The 22,292-nt window shown below is 37.4% G+C and overlaps 2 protein-coding genes across 9 annotated transcripts in view; one reads left to right on the forward strand and one right to left on the reverse strand.

Annotated features, from left to right (window-relative positions):
- Nucleotides 1-22,292, forward strand: part of LOC134663788 (neural-cadherin) — a 440,784-nt gene that overhangs the window by 176,027 nt on the left and 242,465 nt on the right. The window lies entirely within an intron of this gene.
- Nucleotides 15,620-16,676, reverse strand: LOC134664144 (uncharacterized). The gene is made up of 3 exons (XM_063520732.1): nucleotides 16,623-16,676; nucleotides 16,399-16,545; nucleotides 15,620-15,846 (listed from the first exon to the last, which is right to left on the reverse strand). The coding sequence occupies exons 1-3, from the start codon at nucleotides 16,674-16,676 to the stop codon at nucleotides 15,691-15,693; spliced, it is 357 nt and encodes a 118-aa protein (XP_063376802.1). The 3' UTR covers nucleotides 15,620-15,690.

Below are 22,292 nucleotides of genomic sequence, written 5' to 3' on the forward strand. Positions count from 1 at the left end.
AACATCATGTGTGGAAAACTTAAAACCGGACTCCATGGTTTTAACTGTCAAAATCCAGCCGAGTAGAATGTTTAGTGTTTACCTACACGCAATAGTAACTGGCATTACCAACGCAATGGTAACTGGCAATACCCATCAACTGATCGTAAATGTCAAAAGCAACGAGGGTAATTCAAATATGGTTCTAGTCCACCGAGGCTTGTGTAATTGGAACGCTCTCGATTGCATCCCTCCAATGCTGGACAATAATGTTACCGAGTTCAAATTATCTTTTTGCAGCGAATCATTAGGCACCGTCTGCGGCGATAGCGGCAAGATTACATTATGTCGGCCAACTCTTGGCTACCAGCTCAACCGACATTATGATTTTATCTTTACTCCACTTTTTTCTTCGAACTGCGGCTTTAGTTGTCACTGAAATATTTATTCTTCGAATAATTTTAGGTCTGTAAATTTATTACACTTAACACCATGAAATACATGAAGTAGGAAACAGACTTCTACTGGCGACACTACTTTTAAACAAGTCAACATTCAGATGTTTTACCTTAATTATACTTGTAGGTATATTATACTTATACTTGTAGGTATACATGGAGGTATATTATTGCGAAACCGGAACTTGTCTTGGTATATCACAGTTGGGGAAACATTTTAATTGGATAAATTAGGTATTGGTATCGTTCATCCTATTTATTATGCATTCAAGTGAGCTATAATTTTGGCTGTACCTAAATATTAATCTCTATTAACCTCTAATTACACTCTACATAAGTGCTCTTTGGTGGTAAGCGGTGATGGTAATGAATGGCATTGAGTATTCCTGGCTGATGCCAATGTAGAGGTATACCTACCTTAGGTAGATAAATATATAATCTGCATATAAAACATCGCACTGATAGCGTCTTCCCGTGGATTGTCAATTTTCTAGAATAAGTATTACAATCGATTCTAACGCTATCTTACGAATCGTAACGTATTTGAAACTACTATAGAGATTTACTTCGTGACTTGGTTACCGTTTGGAACTATAGATAAAAACGTAATAACGCTGATATTTGCTGGCAATAATAAAAACTGTTCTTAAATCTGTCACAAGACGCTCAATAGGTAACAAATAAAGGAATAGAATAGAAAAAATATATAAATATAAATATCTTTGGTCAACCGGATGTTACGCACTGGTGTAGATATATTATCTATTTATCTTACATCAGATATAGCTCGCCTAATCAAGTGTATATTACGGATCGTATCTTCGTTGCGTGTATTGTGTTCCACATAGCCGCCGGCGTCTTACCTTGTAGACTGATTCTGAGACTCCAGGCGAAATTACCTTGCATTATGTGCGGTTTGAATAAACATGCCTTTTGTTTTTCTTTGAAGTTTACTTGGATAATGTTGGATATAACACATAATATGATCTTATACATAAAGTGATAAAAATGAGCGGAAATGGCTTTTTGGTTATGGAAATAGCGATGGTACGACGAAATATATGGTTTGTGACCTTATTCAATTGTTACGAGTTTATGTAACGAGGTACTTGTTTTATGGCTTCATAACACTGCACTTGGATAGTTATGACTCGAGACTTAAGATCCACTTGCAAGAATATCCGAACAGGACTGTTCCTGTTCGGATATTTTTGCGAAATATCCATTTATTATTATTTTTCTAATATTATTTTATTTAATATTCGAATTAAATATCACCTTTATTACAAATACCTTATAAACATACATTATAAACTAAACACTATTAAATATTAGGCAGCTAAACATCGTGTCTCCGTTGAATCGCCTGCTCTTGAGTTTGCCGGGACCCTCGGAAACACGCCACCCTTCGGCCAGGGTTATATATGATTCGCTATATAATGTACATTAGCTATCTAGCTTTTTTAATAAATAATCACACTTAACTCGCAAAAATCGGTTTAATCTGACGAAAGAAATATAATATTGTCGAATTGTATCAACAGATAATCGGGTGTTCCCGTTAAATATTATAATATCTTATTATACTGCTTATCTGTTGTCATTTATTTGGGCTTATCCAGATAAACCTTCACATGTCATGTCGTGTTTATCTCGAGAGAGTTCCTTATCACCTTGGCGCAAACTTGTAGGTGAATAGAATAGTTAATTGGCCCCTGTAGCTTTCCGTCTATAATAATACTTATTAAGTACTATACTTACTTTTGCCTTATATTTAAGACGCAACGAACTTTAAAGCTCAAGTAAAGGGCTTGATGAATTTTTAATGATAAGAATATTACCAACTCAACTTGGTGCTCTCAGGTAAACACTTACGCTTTTCGTGAAGAGACAAAGTTTCCGCAAGTTAGTTTCGAAATAATTACCTTACTTACCTGGTTTCCTCAATGTAGTACCTACTCATACATAAAAAATGCTTAAGTAACTAGGTAATTATTTTTAAAATTTTGTTTGCTGTTATATTTACGTTTTTTTTTAATTAACCTTCTTGAACGTGATCTGTTGGCAAATGAATAGTGGCGAACATTTTTCAGGTGGAATGTGTATGGAATTCACCGCCTGTTAATAAAAATGACAAGAAAACATTTTTATGCGCCCCACGCCGTCGGCTGCGATGGGTGTTGTTGTATTTTCCTACGCAATACAAAATGCTAACAACTTAAGTGATAGTGTTTTTCTCGTCTTTCAAACTTTTCCATTTTAGTTTTTTATCGGGTTTTACTGCTGTTGACGTTACGGAGGGCACGTTTACGACAGATTTAATAAAACTTGACATTGACAGCTTTCACCTTATATTGGATGCCAGCAAGTCAACACAAAATGTAGGTACACATGTATTTTATACCTTTTTCAAACGTATTTTCTAAGGTTTTACTAAGTGAAGCCGTGCTAAAAATACGAGCAAGTAAGTCTTGAAAATATTTACTTTTAATATTTTGAAATAATCTTTGACAACGTATTTTAGCGCCATTTTAGGTAAAATATTTTTAATACTTTATGAAACAAAAAATAAAATAATATATCTATGTCGTGTAAAATAATACATGTAACAATTTATTACAATCCTGGAAAACTTGACATAATTGTGTATTTTACAAGCGTAAAAGCCTAAGACTTGGAATAGGTAGAATATTTGTTTAAATAATACCGGTCTATTACAGTTTCGTTCTGCCCCAAATGTTATTGAGAATGAGAATATTTTAAGAACTTTAACCTAAATTTAAAAAACCGTCTCGGAAATCCTATTTTTTGGAATAAACTTGTACATTAGGTATTTATAAGTACATGATAAAAAATTAAATAATGGTTTAGAAATTTAACCCGTGTACGATCATAATTTTTTTGTACACACTATCTGTGCAGGTTGTAGATAGGTAGGTATAATATAAATATAGGCATCTGTTTCATCATAAACAGCGCTATAGTTCAAAAGCAGCCACGAAGCGACCCTCCAGGCAGGGCTGAAAGCAGGTAGGCCGTATCTACTCATTTTAAAAGGTTCTCGTCTGCCAGCTATTTATCAGTGACATTGAGTGCGGAACGAGTTTTTTCTTGCTCTTTTTACTACATTTCCCGAGTACTTTAAAAATGAAAGGATTCTACCGGGCACTAATTAATGACATCTCGTTTACAAGTTTCCGCTAATTTATCATTTGTTTATGTTCAGGTATTTTTATAAAACGTTTTTTTTATGAAAACCCGACTAGAATTTTTACGTAAAGTCACAGCTTTCTATATTACGATAGGTATCGAAAGGGGTCAACATAATACGGGTACCTAAGGGATCAATGTTGCCTCAACACCTCAACACCAACAGGGTTGTTCTCGAATGTGCATTTAATGCATCAAAATGAAGCTCATATCAGGTCCAGGGTCCGCGAATCATTCGTATTTTAATTTAAATGGTGTTTTTTGACAGAATGACAGATTCAATCCATGTGAATCGAGATCGAATTTATGCCCTATAATTAAAATACGTCTGAATTGCTTTCCAAAGCCTTATTTCGGAACGCGCTTTGACGTAGGTATCTTGACTGTGACTGGTATTCGAATTCGAATGGTCAGTTCTAGATGTGATATTGAAATTGAAAAATCATTTTACATCGGTGGTAATTATTTTAGTTCAAACCAGATGAATTCCAAATGAATAAGTGCTGCGGCGTAGTCCGTGGCAGATCAATTTCGGTACATGTGTCACCATTGTGTCACAAACGAATAACGTAATCGTAACCTTGTTTTAGGAAGTTATTTTGTAATATCAATCATTTTCATTTTCCACTTTTTTATCTTCTTTTTTTTTATTACAGGTAAGCTAATCTGCGCTCACCATCTCATCAAAAATACGTCATGACAACGGGTAAGCACGAGCAGTTATTCAGCACATCAATCAACGTGTCGGTACGCATAGTGCGCGCACATTCAGGCATGATACGCATGCTAGTAGATTAATCACCCAGTTTAACAGGAACGTACATACTGTTCTTGGATTAGCTGGGTGAAGATAAGCGGTGGTAATAGGGCAGACGGCAGTAGGTAGTGCACGATGAAACGTTAACGGGTCGATTATGCGAGCCCATCGAGTGCGTACTCGAGTTACCCGGCCGCCTGCGCGGCCTAATGACGGGTCACGCATTTAAATAGCCTGCTTCCGATCAAAACGGTTCACATATTCACATGAAATTCATATCCTTCATTTCACCCACAATTCGAATCGACAATTTCCTATTTATCAGCTAGCTTCCTCGTTACTAACGCCGACTTTGGGAGCCATAAGATAAGTGACGTCATTTACATTTCCACCTCTGTGAGCTGCGGTTTCGCTTTATGTTTGACGATAACGTCGTATGCATGAAGATAATTTTAATATTTATCTGAACCCTAAATAATCTAGCCTTCAGAAGTACTTTAATTTTATGACATTAATTACATTTTTAATAAAAGTTCAAAGCTTCAAGTGCAGATTCTATAATCTATGATAATCGTATAAAAATACTACATAAATACTACATTTTTTAAATTAATTTTTAATTTTATTTGTTATGTCATAGACACATTTTAACGTCAATAATTACTATTTGATAGGTAGGTATATAAATCATTTCGTGAATGACTTCATTTTTTAAGGTATTGTCAGCATACTGAAGCAAATGTGTACTTTGTATACAATAATGTTTTCGGAACCACTATAGCTGACGTAGGTACGTGAGCGTGACCCATTTTATTCGCTACATGTTCTCAGGTCTGATTTATTCCAAACATGTATAACACCATTACTAGCTGATGTACGCGTATATAATATTTTACGTACGTACAACTTACTATTCCGTAGTACTATTTATTATTCTGTACATGCTGAATAATATCTAAAACCCATTAAGTTAAATCGATCTAACGACGCCCCACACCAGCATATATAAATTCCTAAGTTCCATTTTAATAACACCATAACACCTCTTTGATAATATTATGTAAGTAAGCGTTTATTAATGTCTCGTGGGAAGACGAACCGAAGAGTCTAGGCGTTTTGCCAAGCAGTTGAACGAAATTATATTAGGACATCTTAACAGCACAAACCGAGTGACTTTTGTTGTAACATGAAAACTTATTACGAGAACCTCTTTTGTTTTTACAAATGCATGCTAATATAATGTTCTCATATTATACAATTATTTAGTTACTCGTGCAATGACTCGTTCGACACAATAATAAACTCCATACTGGGTTCTTAAAAATTTACTTGAAAAATGTACATTCATTGTAAGATAATGAGGCGACTTCGGCAACTCATTGTCCGTTGAAAATAATTAACCATCTGACTCGACAAAAATGAATACTTCCATTCAAAGTGCTTGACTCTGAACCTTTGGAGTTTCCTGTGATATCTGTCTGCTTAAAATGTTTAGGTATGCCTTCCTACACTCTAAAAAAAATTTGGTTGGCCCTATCAATATTTTGATAGTCGTAATCAAGCATCTTGATTCCATACGAGCCTAACAAGGACTTCGACATTTCAAATAAGGTAATTCTGATTGATCTTACTATTGCTATGTAACTGAGCCAACTAAGATCTTGTTCAATATATACATGAAAAAGAATTATGGTAACTAATTGACCCTAGTAAGATCAACTAAGCTTGATATTTATTGAATCAACCTACGTTACATAATTATGTCAACAAGTTAATAATAGATGCAAGGTATACAATTGTTAGGATTAATCAATACCTACTTTATTAGTTCAATCACAGATACACTTATTGTTTTAAGTAATCAGCTTTCATTGATTTATATAAGATCGTAATTGTTGTAATTAACTTAACGTCAACTAAGAAGAAACTGCTCTTAGTTGGTCTTCATTTTTTAGAGTGTAGTTACTTAGAGTTTGAAGTCTTAGTTAACTGGTTAAGTTTGCGCTGAGGTGGGTGTAGAAACCGTCTGATCTGAATTTAACTAGGCTCTGAATAATGTGTCATGTTTCTCACAATCTCATTGTGCTAAACATATTTACTTAACTCACAGTTTTGCAGGCTCGCACAGTTTTCTTGATTGATCATTATATTTCTGTTCTAGCTTATTTGTAGAATCCTTCTTTGTGTTGTTGTGAAATGTTATCTTGTGTTCCTTTATATTATTTTCTTGTCTAACTGCGGCATACCTTCCGACGTTGCGTTAAGCAGGGCTTACCTTTGTTATTATTTTTATCTCCTATTCCTGTAAGACTTCCATCTTCAACTGAAACTTTAAACTCGTTGCGCATTCTTTAAAGTGTACGCAACGTTTGCGATAATCACTTCCTTAGTTTTATGCTGTGTAGACGTATACTTCTTTTATTTTGAAAAACTACTGAAATAAAATTATAAAACATATCGACATAAAAAGCAGAAATTGTAAAAAAAAAACCGGGCAAGTGCGAGTCGGACTCGCGCACGAAGGGTTCCGCACCACAATGCAAAAAAAAAAACAAAAAAAAGCAAAAAAAACGGTCACCCATCCATTACTGACCCCGCCCGACGTTGCTTAACTTTGGTCAAAAATCACGTTTGTTGTATGGGAGCCCCATTTAAATCTTTATTTTATTCTGTTTTTAGTATTTGTTGTTATAGCGGCAACAGAAATATATAATCTGTGAAAATTTCAACTGTCTAGCTATCACGGTTCGTGAGATACAGCCTGGTGACAGACGGACGGACGGACGGACGGACGGACAGCGAAGTCTTAGTAATAGGGTCCCGTTTTACCCTTTGGGTACGGAACCCTAAAAAATATAACATTAGATTGAGATCACATCCGTTTTATGAAAAAAAAAAATTGACAGTGGCAATATAATTAACTATAGGAAGCAAACACAGGTTATACTGCATTATTTTTTATATAAATCGACCTACTTTCCCAATAAAAACAAAGTCTTGTGACGATATATTTATAGAACAAACATAATAAATGCCCTTACCGAGATTTGAAACCAAGTCCTCCACTTCAAAGGCAGGGCCACTACCAACTAGGCTAGAGGAGACGGTTTGTGGGCGTATATGTATTTTAACAACCAACCAATTAGTTACCGCCTTATATAAAGTTTAGTATAAATATAAATCATTAACGTTTTTATTAATTAAAGTTGACTTTATTTAAAGCTCGACCCTGATTACATTTTATATTCGATACAAACACTCGGCTTCGGACTTCAAAAGAAAATATCTGACTGACGCTAATTACTTTACTTTGAATTATTCAATTATATACATGTAGAATGCGATGTTTCGTTCAAATTAAAATATTTTTCGTATTCGTAAAAAGAATTCGTAATAATCATATACGTTTTTTATACATCGATGGAATTAAAATCTGTTTATTGTTTCTACGTGGCATTGTTTTTATTTAATTAAACAAAAATTTATAGGACAACATATCTTGATATTAGTCGTTTACAAGAATGAAATAATACTTAATTGTTTCATAATATGTTTAATAGTTTTACAACAATGTAGAAAAATTGAACTTAAATAAAAACTAGAGCACCATACACCGTGTTAAAAATACTTTTTACTGTTATTTTTGTTTCAGTTGTTTGTTATTTAAATCCCGATTATTTAAATAATATTTATCGGTAGCAACAATACTAACACAATAATGCGACGCATAACCTAAAACCGTGTTTATGCAAGGGTAGGTTATATCATAATTATTAACCCGGAGGCGATGTGAAAAAGGCAGCTAAATAGGCAGGTGTGTTGAAAATACGTTTGTTTTAAAAAAATATAATGCGAAATGAAATTTACATAATGAAATAAATATAACTGTAGGTGGTCCGTGTCGGCAGCCGACGTCATTGTTTGCGGCTGTAATTTATATCGCGTTTAGCGAAATTAGCGAGGCCGCGCACTGTACCACCACCACAAAATTAATATACCTATACTATTAGACAGTAGGCTTGCTTAACACGACACGTGTCTTATTTAAGGGCTATCTGCATAAACCACAACCGACTCTGCTAACCGACCCTTAATTAGTTTGAACTTCGAATTTATTGCGACAAACTATCGAATAAGTTGTCGATTGGAACTTTCTGTTACATGAGGTGCGGAAGAGCTCAGGTTATAAGAGTTACATATAAAAAACTTCGTAATACATGTCTGGTGTATGTAGAGTTACGTCACTCTACACCGAGGGCGTTTCTTAACTTTCGTAAGATTTTATGAAGTTTCCAAACAAAGTATACGATTTCTGTCACATAAAGTAAATACACCAATCATCTTGATAAGTAAACAAGGCCAACGAACAATCTCAGTTAAACTTCGTCCAATACAACTCTGCTTCAGGACTTCGGGACTTACGATCCTTTCAACTACGCTGGCAGAATACTTGAATTTACCTAGATTGATACCTATCAAATACAGTTATTAGTTGTTATCCTGTTCATAGAGAAACTTAGAGTAGCTGAAATATTATTAAGCCACTCATCGATATTGATCCACCTTACATTCGCCAATAACAAAATTTCAGGAGAGGGTTTTGTCCGTAGATGTTGCAAACATTTTAACTTTCATGATATTCGGCCCGATTCTAACTTTAAGATACATCAATTAATAGATCTAGAAACGATATGAATTAGATATGTCAGCGTCAAATGTGACATTTCTTCTAACAAATACGTCACTTTTGACACTGACACTTCTAATCCATATTGTTTCTAGATCTATTAATTGACGTATCTTAAAGTTTGAATTCGGCAGTCTGTTGTCTATATTTCTAGGCGTATTTAATAAATGATTTTCAAACCTTAAATTTTCACCGGTATTCGAACCCCATGGCTGCAAAGATCATCCTGGAAAATCAAGTGCCAAGTATGGAACAAAACGAAAATAGTCTTGCTACTGTTTCCGGTTATATTTTCTTTGTGCCATGGCACTGTCGGCGCCGAGACCTGAACTGATTTTCACGTCGCGTATCGAGATAACCGCTTCAGGCTACCAGTATCTGTGACCTGGAGAATCGTAACAACAATATGTAATACCAAATCTATATTATACTGGTTGCCACGAGACGAAATGCTCGTTAAGTGGGAACAACCGTTCAGGTGCCGCCGCGCCATTACCCGCCGGATTTACTCGGCCTTCCACTAAGACGAGTAATCTGCTGGTTACTTATTACCGACCATTAAAAATGTATTAACTATTATGCCGTGATTTAATTTTCTACGCAATTACTGTTAAGGAATGGAATTCGCTTTCGTCGTCTGTATTCTCTGACAAATGCGGTCTAGATCTATTCAAGGCGAAGTTGAATAAGCTGCTGACTCACCAAGCAATGTGTTCTATGAGGTGATCAATTCATTCTCAGTTTGCAATAAACAAAGGTTATCTTTACGGCGATAATAGTGAGGGTGATTCAGTTTCATAATTCACTAAAATTTAATCACCTTTACTGCATTATATAAAAAAATGTCAGTTAAAATATTTTATCACAATATATAACAACAAACCAGCATTAATTAGAATTGAATGAAGAGTTGTTTGAGTAGGGTTGAGCAGTTGTTTAATAAACCGCCCGAAACCGCCTAAATATAACAGGTATAATGTAAGATACGTTCACGTTCCACAAATTTTCAGCACGCTTTAATGCGGCTTCCGTTTTCATCTTTTTGCGGTAATGGTGACAGGCGCTGAGCTCGCCACCGTCATTTATAACGAGTTTTAATCGCGCCACGGAAATTAGTCCTATGACGATTATTTTGATTCCTTCTTTATTCATCATTTCTCTTAGGCTAGGGTTTTTATAATATGAATATAAAAGTAAAATATAAAAACACTTACAAAACAATAAAAAATACATATAAACACATTATAAAAAACCTAACCTAGGGTGCCGCCAGCAGCAGGGCAAGGCCCAAGCTACCGGTGGTCAGGGCTGCAGAGAGAGGAACCGACGTACTATCCGCGCCGTGTCCAAGATCACCGCCTTCTGCATCTGTCCCTTGATCCAACCACCTAGCGAGAGTCTCTCGAGATGTTGGTCGAGACTCTTCGCTATTAAACCGTTCACTGAAACGACTATCGGGACAATGATCGTCGAATCAACATCCCACATGGCGGTTATCTCGTGAGCCAAGTCTAGGTACTTACTGGACTTGTCCTTCTCGGCCTTCACGAGATTCTCATCATGGGGGATGGTGATGTCAACGAGCACGGCCCGACGTTGCGGTCGATCTATTATCACAATATCAGGCTTATTGGCTACAATAGTCCTGTCAGTGATGATAGATCGATCCCAATAGAGCGTGGCACGACCATTCTCGAGAACAGGCGCAGGTGAGTACTTGTAGTACGGTACTTCGCGGTCCACAAGGCCATATAGAAGGGCAAGTTGCTGGTGAATAATCCTGGCTACGAGATTATGTCTGTGCAAGTACTCGCCGTTAGCAAGATGAGAACAACCAGAAATGATATGCCTGAGTGACTCTCCGGGACGGCGGCATGCCCGACAAATGTCGACCGTACCGTCCTTCAGGATATATTTCCGATAGTTGTTCGTCATCATCACTTCGTCTGCAATTGCACAGGCAAAACCCTCGGTTTCTCCGAAGAGGTCCCCGAATCGTAACCAGTTCACCGACGCGAGCAGGTCCACATCGGGTCCCGTGAGGGCCTTGTAGAACCGCCCGTGTAGCACCTTACTCTCCCATGCCGCCTTGCGATCCGCAGTACTTAGTACCACAGGTTTGCGCCAGTTCTCGTTTGCCAAGGAAAGCGGCGTGAGGTTCCTATCTACTGCCACCACATCACGATGCATCCCACACTCGTTGTTAAGGAAATAGTTCCTGAGATTGTACACCTCGCGGTTGTGGAGATCCTTGGCGTTTAGGAAGCCTCGGCCTCCACACTTCCGTGGGATGTACAATCTCATAACTGACGAGCGTGGGTGTAGCATGCGATGTGTGGTGAGCAGTGATCGGACCCTGCGATCCAGGGCGTCCAGCTCGGTCTGAGTCCACCTTAGTATGCCAAAGGAGTATGTGAGTAGGGGCATTACCCAGGCGTTGAAGGCGCGCACTTTGTTGCCTCCTGACAAAAGACTGTTAAGGACTTTTGTGAGCCGACTGAAAAAGCGCTCCTTCACCGACCGTTTAATACCCTCGTCCTCAATACCCAACGACTGTGACATACCAAGGTATTTATAGGTTTCTGATTCAGAGATAGATCTGAAAGACATTGTCTCAGACAGTTGTAAATTTGTTGAATTTACAACCCTCCCCCGCTGTACATGCATAACCGCACATTTATCGACACCAAACTCCATGTTGATGGCACTACTGAAGACTTCCGTGGTTTTCAGTAGCTCCGACAGGTCTTGGCTATTTGTTGAAAATAATTTGAGGTCATCCATGTACAGAAGGTGAGAAATGACTTCACCCTCTCTCCGAAGCCGGCAACCTAGTCCCAAATCCTTCAGCAGGGTGCTGAGGGGATTCAAAGCTAGGCAGAACCACAGGGGACTCAGACTGTCGCCCTGAAAAATTCCTCGCTCAATCCTTATAAAATCCTGCGGGCCAGGGCGGTCATCCCTGCCTCCTGGTTGACGGAGGACTGTGGTCCACTGTCTCATGCACGCGCTTAGGAAGGCTCTCAAAGCTGCATCAACTTTATACAACTCTAAGACCCTCCCCAACCATGAATGAGGCACCGAATCATAGGCCTTCTTGTAGTCAATCCAAGCGGCCGACAGGGCACCCCTGTTCCGCCGGATTTGTTGGCAGATGGTCATGTCTATGAGGAGGAGCTCTTTAGTACCACGGGACCCAACCCTACATCCATTTTGAGCGGAAGCCAGAATATTGTTTGCGACAATGTGCGCGTTGATTTTTGCTCTCAAAATGGACGTAAGGAGCTTGTAGAGTGTGGGCAAGCATGTGATGGGTCTGTAGTTCTTCGCTTCCGTGGTACTACCGGACTTATAGAGCAGGAAGGTGACACCAGTTGTTAAGGAAGGTGGGAGAGAACCAAGCTCGAGGGCTTGTTGAAATTGTGCTGCCAAACGCGAGTGCGAGCATCGGAACCACTTTAGCCAAAAGTTGTGCAATCCATCCGGTCCAGGACTTTTCCAGTTCTGGGCCGTGCGGATGGCACGACTGACGTCATCGGGGCTGATGGTGACTGCCCCCATAGGTTCGATGGACTCGCACTCACGCTCAACAACACTCATCCAACCCCCCTCGGTGTGTCCGACAGGCTCCGTCCAGATGCTACGCCAGAAGTCGGTCATGGCAGTAGCATCCGGCGGCTGCGTGTCGGGTGTACGAAGGTTGGTTTCCTCCCACTTCCGGTACACCTTCTTTTGGTCACTTTGAAAAAGGCGATTTCACGTAATGCTTGGCCTGTAACACTGAATTTGAGAGAATAGAAAAAGTAAAAAATTTAAAAACGTATTGACATATGACATTACCATCATTTAGTTCAGAGATACAACATATTTTAATATACCTATGTGCATACGTCTTTATATGCATATAGGTAGTTAATACTTATCACTATTTATGTTTATTTAATGAAGATATTTCACAATAGGGTCAAGTATAAAAGGGAGGGCGGGATTCTAATCTATTCGACGAAGCAACTCGGATAATTATGATAGAACTTCACTTATGGTAAGTTCGTTTAATCATTAATTATCCTCTTTGCTTCGTCTTCTAGATTAGAAATAAACACAATGTAGACCTTGAGAGGAATAGTGAAATATCGAATAAAATAAATAAACCAAGTTAATAATTAAACAAATAAATTTAATATTTTAACCAAAACAAATTTTCTGTAAACATTGAATGGTTACCAAAGTATTAACCCAATTAATTATAATACATTAGTCAAAATAGTTTTGGCAAATGTTGAATTATCGGTCTCTTTAATACATCTGTTATAAAATTTACCGAATATAACTGAAGATCCGCTCCATCCAGCGGTTTTTCTTATTATATCCAAGTTTACTCCCAGACTATGCGCTTTAGAGGTCGCTGCATGTCGCGTACTATGTGCGGTAAACATTGTGATATCTATGCCGCATTCTCCTAAAGTCAAACGAATCCAACGACTTATCGTTTGTGAAGTTACTGGTTTATGAGGTTTTTTTAGACTCACGAAGAGAGAATTGTGATTGTGACGTAACAATTTGGTTCTATCTATGTAAACAGATAGCGTCTTAACCGGACAAATTTCTGGCTTTTCAGGAAATACCGGTAAGATTAACATAGGTTGAGCTGCACCTAGCCTCGAGGTTTTAATGAGATCGGGAATTTTAATAGTGACTTCGTTTATATGAAATTCAACATTACTTAAAAGAATTTTAGCCAATGTCTGAGCCCTGTGCGCTGTTACGAGAGCAAGCAGAGTAACAAGTTTTCTAGTTAACTTGTCCAGATCAAGATTTTGATTGGGAAACCAAGATGCAAGGTTATCTAGGACTGTTGAAGTGTTCCATGTTTGATTATATTTAGGTAGAGGCGGGCGCATTCTGTAAACGCCCTTGAAAAACCGTTTAATACGCTCATCGTTACCAATGTGCACGCCTAAAATTAGGGATAGAGCAGACCTGCAGCTGTTTAAAGTACCGTACTGAGCATTAGCTTCATACAACTGTGTAAGGAAAGTTAATATTTCTGTTATCGAGGAAGTGAATAAATCAACATTATTAGTAGTACAGAAACTGTGCCATTTCTTTAGGCAGGAATCATACTGCTTTATGGAATTATCAGATAGAGATGCAACCATTATATCGATGGATGACGGAGGGATCCCATGTTTTAGTAGCGACTCCCGGATAAGATTCCGGCAACCAGGGTAAGTCGGCGGTGTACACTGCGATCGCTGGAATTAGATATGATCAAGTCGCTACTAGGTTCAAAATATAAGGGCTCTGTGGCAAGCAGTTGCTTAAATAGGGGGAACCACGGCTGAGTTGGCCAAAAGGGAACTACCATTATACCAGTAGCGTTGTCTCTTATGATTTTTCTTATCGTCTTTAAAATCATCGAAAAAGGAGGGAACGCGTAAAAGTAATATTTGTTCCATGGAATGGTAAAGGCGTTTATGGTAAGTGCGTGTGAATCCCTGTACCAAGAAACATATATATGACATTTTTTATTCAGGGAAGTAGCAAAAAGATCTATTTCTGGCATACCGAATTGTTTAACGATAATCTTGAAAGCGGAATTATTTAATTCCCATTCGATATCCGAGTGAGGACGACGCGATTCCGCGTCTGCCACAGTGTTATCTACTGATTTAATATAAGAGGCGTAAACAATAATATTCCGTGCCTCGCACCATTGCCAAAGATCCTTTGCAGCGCGGTGGAGATGAGGAAACTGCACACCGCCCATTCGATTAATATAGGAAATTGCTGTCATGTTATCGACCCGAAGTAAGATTTGACAGTTTGACATGCCTTTTGCAAAAGTTTGTAAGCTAAGAAAGGCTGCCATTATTTCTAAATAGTTAATATGGTTGCAACTCTCCTCTACGGACCAAGGGCCACCTACAGTTTCCTCTCCACACGCCGCCCCCCACCCTGAGGTAGAGGCATCACTAAAAATTTCCAAGCAGTAGTCGTCATACTTAATTTTGTTAGTAGGTTTATTAATAGCGTGACACCACCAATCAAACTCTAACTTCATTATTATTATTATCGCATCTTTCTATTAACGCTGCATAACATTTTAGATCAGAATATTAAAGCTGCTTAGCCGTTCGATTCGAACTTTAAGATACGTCAATGAATAAATCTAGAAACGATATGGATTAGATGTGTCAGTGTCAAAAACGACGTTTTTGTTTGAAGAAACGTCACACGTAAATCCTTTTTTGTATTAACTTTAATTTGATGCTCCATATACTCCGATTTAATGCTTAATGAATACATTATTTCGCCCAATCATTTTCGGAGTAGGTTAGTGTTGGATAACCGGGAATACTGGGATGCAATTCCAGCATTTGACAGAGAGCCAGCGCTACGAATTTCTTCGCGTTGCTGCTATCAAATTTGCCAATTCGTCCCACCCTGTTCCCACGCGGCGGTGCGGTGCCCCCCCACCTTCCATTAAACGAACTATGATATCATAAAAATTCGACCCAACATTTTTTCGGGAAAAGGCAATGACAATAAAATTCTATAAGACAATATTTTACTCTTCAAGTGACGTAATATTCACTTTATAGCTTTCCAGCTTCTAATTCGCTTTTGACACAGAAAAAATTGTTGACGTTGTTGAATGCCAATATTTTGAACGTGTAAATACCGTAGAAGAAGTTGGACCCCAGGAACATTCTACATTTTTCCTGCATATCAACATGGACCGTGTACTGCCCCTGTAAACAATGTAATAAAAAATGTATTTGAATTTAAACTGTTGTGAGACATAGTAACATTGAATAATTTTACGGTTTAGACTCACTTGTTTTTAGTCACTCGCGCGACATGTTAAAATTATTAAAAAAATGTATTATATGTAGAACTGTCTCCACGTACTTTTCTATTACAAGTATAAGGCACTGGTCCCACCGCGAGCTAGTAAGCTATGAGCTATCGGCTATAAACACGAACAAAAGATAAGCACTCCCGTGTAAATAAAAGAGACACGGCGATATTTATAGTTACTCGCCCAGCGGTGAGCTATAAATATCGCCGTGTCTCTTTTATTTACACGGGAGTGCTTATCTTTTGTTCGTGTTTATAGCCGATAGCTCATAGCTTACTAGCTCGCGGTGGGACCAGTGCCTAATGAGTCTTTGTAAGACTTAGGGTTTCTCGAGCTTGATCCATTACTTTAGTCCCGTCCCGTCTCCAGTAAATGCTCAAAAAATAAACAGATGTTTGTTGCCTACATCAAATAAATGTTTTAAATACTTCAATGAGCTTACCTTTTTAATTTTACAAGAACTACTTAAGTTGAATGCATCTACTAGTATGGGGCCTAAAACGAAGTGTTGGCAAGGTTTTTCCAAAGCGTAGTTAAACATTTTCTTTGTGTTGTTATTTTTTTGCACTGATCCCGCAGTTACTCTTGCCTGAAAACATATTATTTTCAAACAAAGTTTCTGTAAATCTTGGCTTCTACTTCACATTACATAGAGTGAAACTGTACCTTTGTTACTGGACAATCTTTGGGAAAGTCCAAATAGAAAATCACATCGGACATGTTCTGAGTGTTTCGAATTTCCACATTGCCGCAATCGCCTTGTTTTGGACCCTTGCACGTCTTGAATGATCTCCATATGGTCCGGTAGGGGCCCTGAGTGTTGGAGTAGTTATAAGGGCTGTCATTCTCTCAACTTGCCGACAACTTTCGGTTAACTTAATTAGATAATAATTTGAAGAGGATAGACAAACGTTTATCACCAGGTCCTTTAGGTTTAAATTGCTCACCATTGTTGTTAAGAACATTAATTCAAATTTAAATGTTATAAATATATTACTGTACTGATGTTTTCATTTAATTACAAATGCTCGGAGCATTTCTCGTAACGTAAATAATAATCGTTTTTCTGTTTTACTTTTGTGGTTCATGACTTTTCAGCTAACTTACTATACAAACTTCGCCGTTCTAGTTTACTTTGTGGTTCATTTCCATATCTATGTTTTCATGGTTAAAGACTAACACAGATACGTCGCGTTTTCCTATCCTAGTTACCCATTTGTAGTAATAATTATAATGTTTGGTTAAATTAACAATACTATGAAACATTTTAGTTTTACTCACAAAATTGGCGTTATCGCTTTGATTGAAACCGACTAGGCACAATGCTGTTATGATAGCGAACGCTTCCCAATACATATCTGATATGGTTAGCACTCGGCTGTGTTCTCTCGTGGCTGATACACAAATATCCAATATGTACAAACAGTGAACAGTGAGTACAAATGCATAATTCTATTTTATTTTAATATGATCGAATATGATTCGTAATTTAACGGATTTAATTTCCGGTTGATCATTATGATATGAACATCATTATTATATACTTCAATTTTCTGATAAAATAACAATAAAGCAAATTAAAATAATCGGAACATAAATGCTGCTTCAAAAACAAATATAGGTAAGTTGGAATGGATTTGCAGCTCAATAAATTTGTTATGAAATATGGATTTGTTTTACTAAAAGTAATTATTCGAACGTTTCCGTTCTTTTGTTATATGAATTTAAATGGGTTTCGTAAACTCTGGGCCCGTTTCTCAAAAAGTTGTAATACAAGTGGAAGTCCCTTTTTGACAGCTTTTGTATGTAGGTATGTATGTCACTTTATTGCGCATAAACAGGTTTACATAAAACGGACAAAAACAAAACAATAATAAAAATGTTATGTACAAAGGCGAACTTATCCCTAAAAGGGATCTCTTCCAGCTAGAAAATGCGAAAGGATCAAACACTAACAGGTGAAAGACAATTTAATTGAAAGCTTAAGCTTTTGTTAGAAAGCGACTTCCATCACTTTTATTACAAGTTACAAGCTTTTGATAAACAGGGCACTTGTCTTTGTTTTTTACCTCATTAGTTATGACCGATTTAATTATTTGTATCATTTAAGGTCGATTTAAATTAATAAAATAATGCAAATAAATAAGACATAAAAAGTGTGTGTGCACGGTAATATTATTTAATGTTACACGCACACTAAAATCTCGATGAAGCAGCTTACGAGTGAAATATACATTAAACAGTTCATCAAAACTATACATTTTCCTTTGTCTATTTCCATGTAGCGCATTACTACCTATATTGCAACATGTAACTTACCTAAAGTGAAAGAGCATAGTGTTTGAGTGTACTGGGGAATCAAGTAGCATTAATCGTTAAGGGTCGTTACGGCACCGACAATCATTAGTGCATTTTATACCGAGCCGTGTTGCGGCGAAAGTCTGGATAGCTTAATGCGTTTCCCCATTACGTGACACCTCTACGATCCACTTGTTCTTTCTGCTACGAACGATATTGCTTCTCTGAACGACAACTAGATCTATCTTATTTGCTATACTGCTGTCTATCTAAGTAGCTTCGTGCTTGGTATTGGTACAAAAATTATTAAGTATCTTCAGAATGTAATGTATCAGAGATGATGGGATAGAAATAGGATATGATACTATTTATTGACACTCAAGAACAATGCGCTATTCTTTCGTAAGTAAAGTGCTGGCTTGCTTTTTTATATTTGTTACTTTCGAAGTATTTTATCTAGTAGGTGACCGTATTAAAGTAACTCCATTTAACTGAACGAGATTGAATTAACTATAATGAACTCATCAGTTGTACAACTTTAATGGCCGCAGCTTTAAACAGAATGTATTTAAATTGAAAAAGTTAAGTTGACCACTACTCCGAGGATATCGACATAGTTGCCTTTTAAGCGAAATTCTAGGACAAGTGCTATCAATTTTGTGGCGGGAGTGTGACGACCGTAAATGCGGCCTCTCGTTCAGAAGTAGCGGTTTCTGTCGCACGTATGTACCGGAAGATATAGATACTGGTACTTGTCTTCAATTCATGCTGGACCAATTTTATAGGTATCCGTATTGATCCGGGTAAAATTACGATTGAATCATTGTTGTTTAGTGTCCGCAATAGTCAACTTTTTAAATTAAATACTCATATGCTGTTTGATTAGATTAGGTCAGTAAACCCAATATCTGAACGTTATTCACCATTATGTTTCATTGTATCCAGTTTTCGACTAACCCGGTTAATTTTCTCTCACAGTTGTAGTTCGTATCAATAAAATTAGATCCGACAGCGGCACGGCAGTGGCACCGGCTATATCTGGCTGCACTCGCAGACCCTCGGCCTCACTGTTTCCCGGCTTATGCACCGATCACTGGGCTTAGCCTAAATTGCAATTAAACGGACTTGCGTTTCCGCCTGCGCCCTGAAGTTCGTTTAGTGTCAATCTTTAACGAATTGCAATGTTCATAACGTACCGTAAGAACGCCCAGTTAAAAATAATACTGAGTTATTCTTACACCTTATGTGTGTCATTCGTGAATGAAAAATATATATAATATCGTATAAACTTGACATAGCGCTGAAGAGCGGGAAAACGGTACATATTTACGTCTTATATGATTTTAGTTTTAGCCAGGTAGCGCTAAAGAGTGAGAGCAACTAGCCTCCTTCGTAAATGCCCGTAAGTGAAACGTGAAGGCCAAAGCAGCGTGATGAAACCAAAGTAAAATGTGGTTTTTCTTGACGAGATGAAGTTCTCAAATATAATACACCCATTTTCAAATCCAGTTTCAGTTCACTTTTGTAATATGCAGTACTTTACCATGGAATATACTATTTACAAAACACTCATCTATTAACATTAGTGTCTATCAACTTTGCTTGATGCGTTGGCTTTACGAGCAGATCAAATTCTAATACACGACGGCGTAATTCACAGCTCGAGTAATATAATCGGTTATTTGTTTTCTGTCACGAGGCGTCACCTCACCAGCACAGCGATTTCGATGATTTAGTCGATCCGATTTATCTGTCTTCTTACGTATGCTACAGCTGCCAAGTTTAATAACAGATTTGATAAAGACGTGTATCCGGGTCGGGTTGGGTGAATGTCAGGTCCTAATATGCCGCGCCCTCGTCGCGCGCCGGCCGCTGTCTGCTCCGAATAAGGGTTCCCGTCATATTTCCTACCGCAGCTCACCCATTCATATGGATAGTGCGGCGTAGTTTACATATTTTGATGCGCCCCCGCTTTAATAAAGCCATTAATTTTAATAATCCCGCACGCGCTCACTTAGGTCCCGTGTTCGCGGAATAGTTTTTACCGTATAAAGTCAAATGTGAGTGAGTTAATTTAATGTGGGAGTTTTTAAACTGCTTCCTCTTTATGATTGGTGAAACTACTTTTTCATCTAATAATACGTATTCAGGTACTTTTATACTCCCTTTTGATTAATTTACTTCTTTACCTTCTTGTATATCGGTCAACAGTTATTTTATGTTGTTTAATGTTGCTGTTTGACATTGACTACGTTTTCTGACCACATATGCTCGTAACATAATCGGACTCGGACTATTCAGTAATGACTCGAGGGATTAAATTCCTCTCCTTTAATTCTCAAGCTCAACTCTTTTTTTTTGTAGTGTTTCAGCGTAGATTGCAAAACTAAACGAAGGTTTTTAAATTGAGAGTTAAGGTATTCGCAATTAAAATGGTATGTGAACGGTCAATAAATGTTTCAAATTTCCGTTTCGTGTACAGAAATCTCGTTACTTGCAGTAGATCAAAATTCTTCGGAGTCTTAATTCGACAAAAGATTTTTATATCAACAATATACTTTGTTTTATGTTTCTTTTAGTCCAATAAAGTGTTGTGTGGAACTAGATGAACTTAAGAGTTTCAAGTGTTATAGACGAACAAATTTTCATCGGGGCTAGTATAAGTAAGTATACTAAATGTATAGGTAAAATGGTAACTTTCACAAGATTCTGCTTCTGCAAAGTATTAGGAAATTGCGTGACCGAAAATTTTCTTCCAAAGACTTCTTAAATCCTGTTCAATCCCTGCCACTTTTATGTATGAAGCGATATTCGAGAAGACGTTAATTTGTTATTCAAACTACGGCTTCAGAACGCCTGGGTACGATCGACACGAGCACACGACATCCGTTTGGATCGGGAGCGACTCATAGTAAACTCCTCGCAGTAGATCCTAACAATAGGGTTCCTTTGTGTTTCAACTTAATGAATTTCTTTAGAAATAGTAAAAAATGGGTTTACATAGGTCCCGTGGTGTTAATTAGCAAACAATGCCCCGAAGGTCTCTCAATTATTATTTTCTTTCTGGAGGAATTAACATTTCAATTTAATTCTTGACTGTACAAACTCGCATTAATTAGTTTTTGTTATGAATATATACCGCTCACGGTCCTTTGCACGGAACTGGAGCTGCATTCGGACTTCAAGAGTTGTAGTAAATGTATGTCATGCTTATATCTATCTATATTATACTGGAGCAGCAGGCCTATTATGGATGGCTTTATCTACGTGACAAAATATCCGTTACTTTTTAACAGAGCGCGTGAAGTGTGTTACGGATACCGTTTTATCTGACGTGACAAGTGACGGATACCGTTTTATCATGCTGTCACGTAGACAAGAACGATCATCATATCCGTACAGCTGTTCCGTGTTACGCTGAGTAATATAAAAAAAAACTGGCATAATATGAATTCTTGAATTAAAGTTAAATTGACATCTTTGTGAAACACTCGTATGTATGGAATTATAACTATATGTACACAAGTTTGTTGCTGGTATAATTATGAAACAGTACCTATGTATATAACAATAACGATAACTATAAAACGGTATGACATCAAGATGACCATGTCTTACAAGAGTTGTAAGTTGAAATGAACATATAAGATAGGCATTACAATTCACCAGTTATATCTAAAAAGTCAAATGCCAAACATTAACAGTCAGTAGTACGACAAGTTATACATCGACTGATCGAGTTTGCGGGAAACACTTGGGGCCCGATTCGAATTTTGAAATAGACATCTATTAGATATCTTTTAGACATCACCAAGATACGATAACGATATTTTTAAGATCTAACCTGTCAAATTTGACATTTGCGCGATTCTGGAGATACTCTTGAACGATTTCCACAGGACTTAGAGATCCAATTCACATCTAACAAATATCTTACTCTATCTAACGTAAAAGTGACATTGGTTGCCCGAATTGCGCTGCAAAAGAGAACTAGTTGATATCTAAACTATAACGTATCTAGAATGGATCTAGTACGTG

Source organism: Cydia fagiglandana, chromosome 4 (assembly GCF_963556715.1).
Source record: "Cydia fagiglandana chromosome 4, ilCydFagi1.1, whole genome shotgun sequence".
Lineage (NCBI taxonomy): Eukaryota > Metazoa > Arthropoda > Insecta > Lepidoptera > Tortricidae > Cydia > Cydia fagiglandana.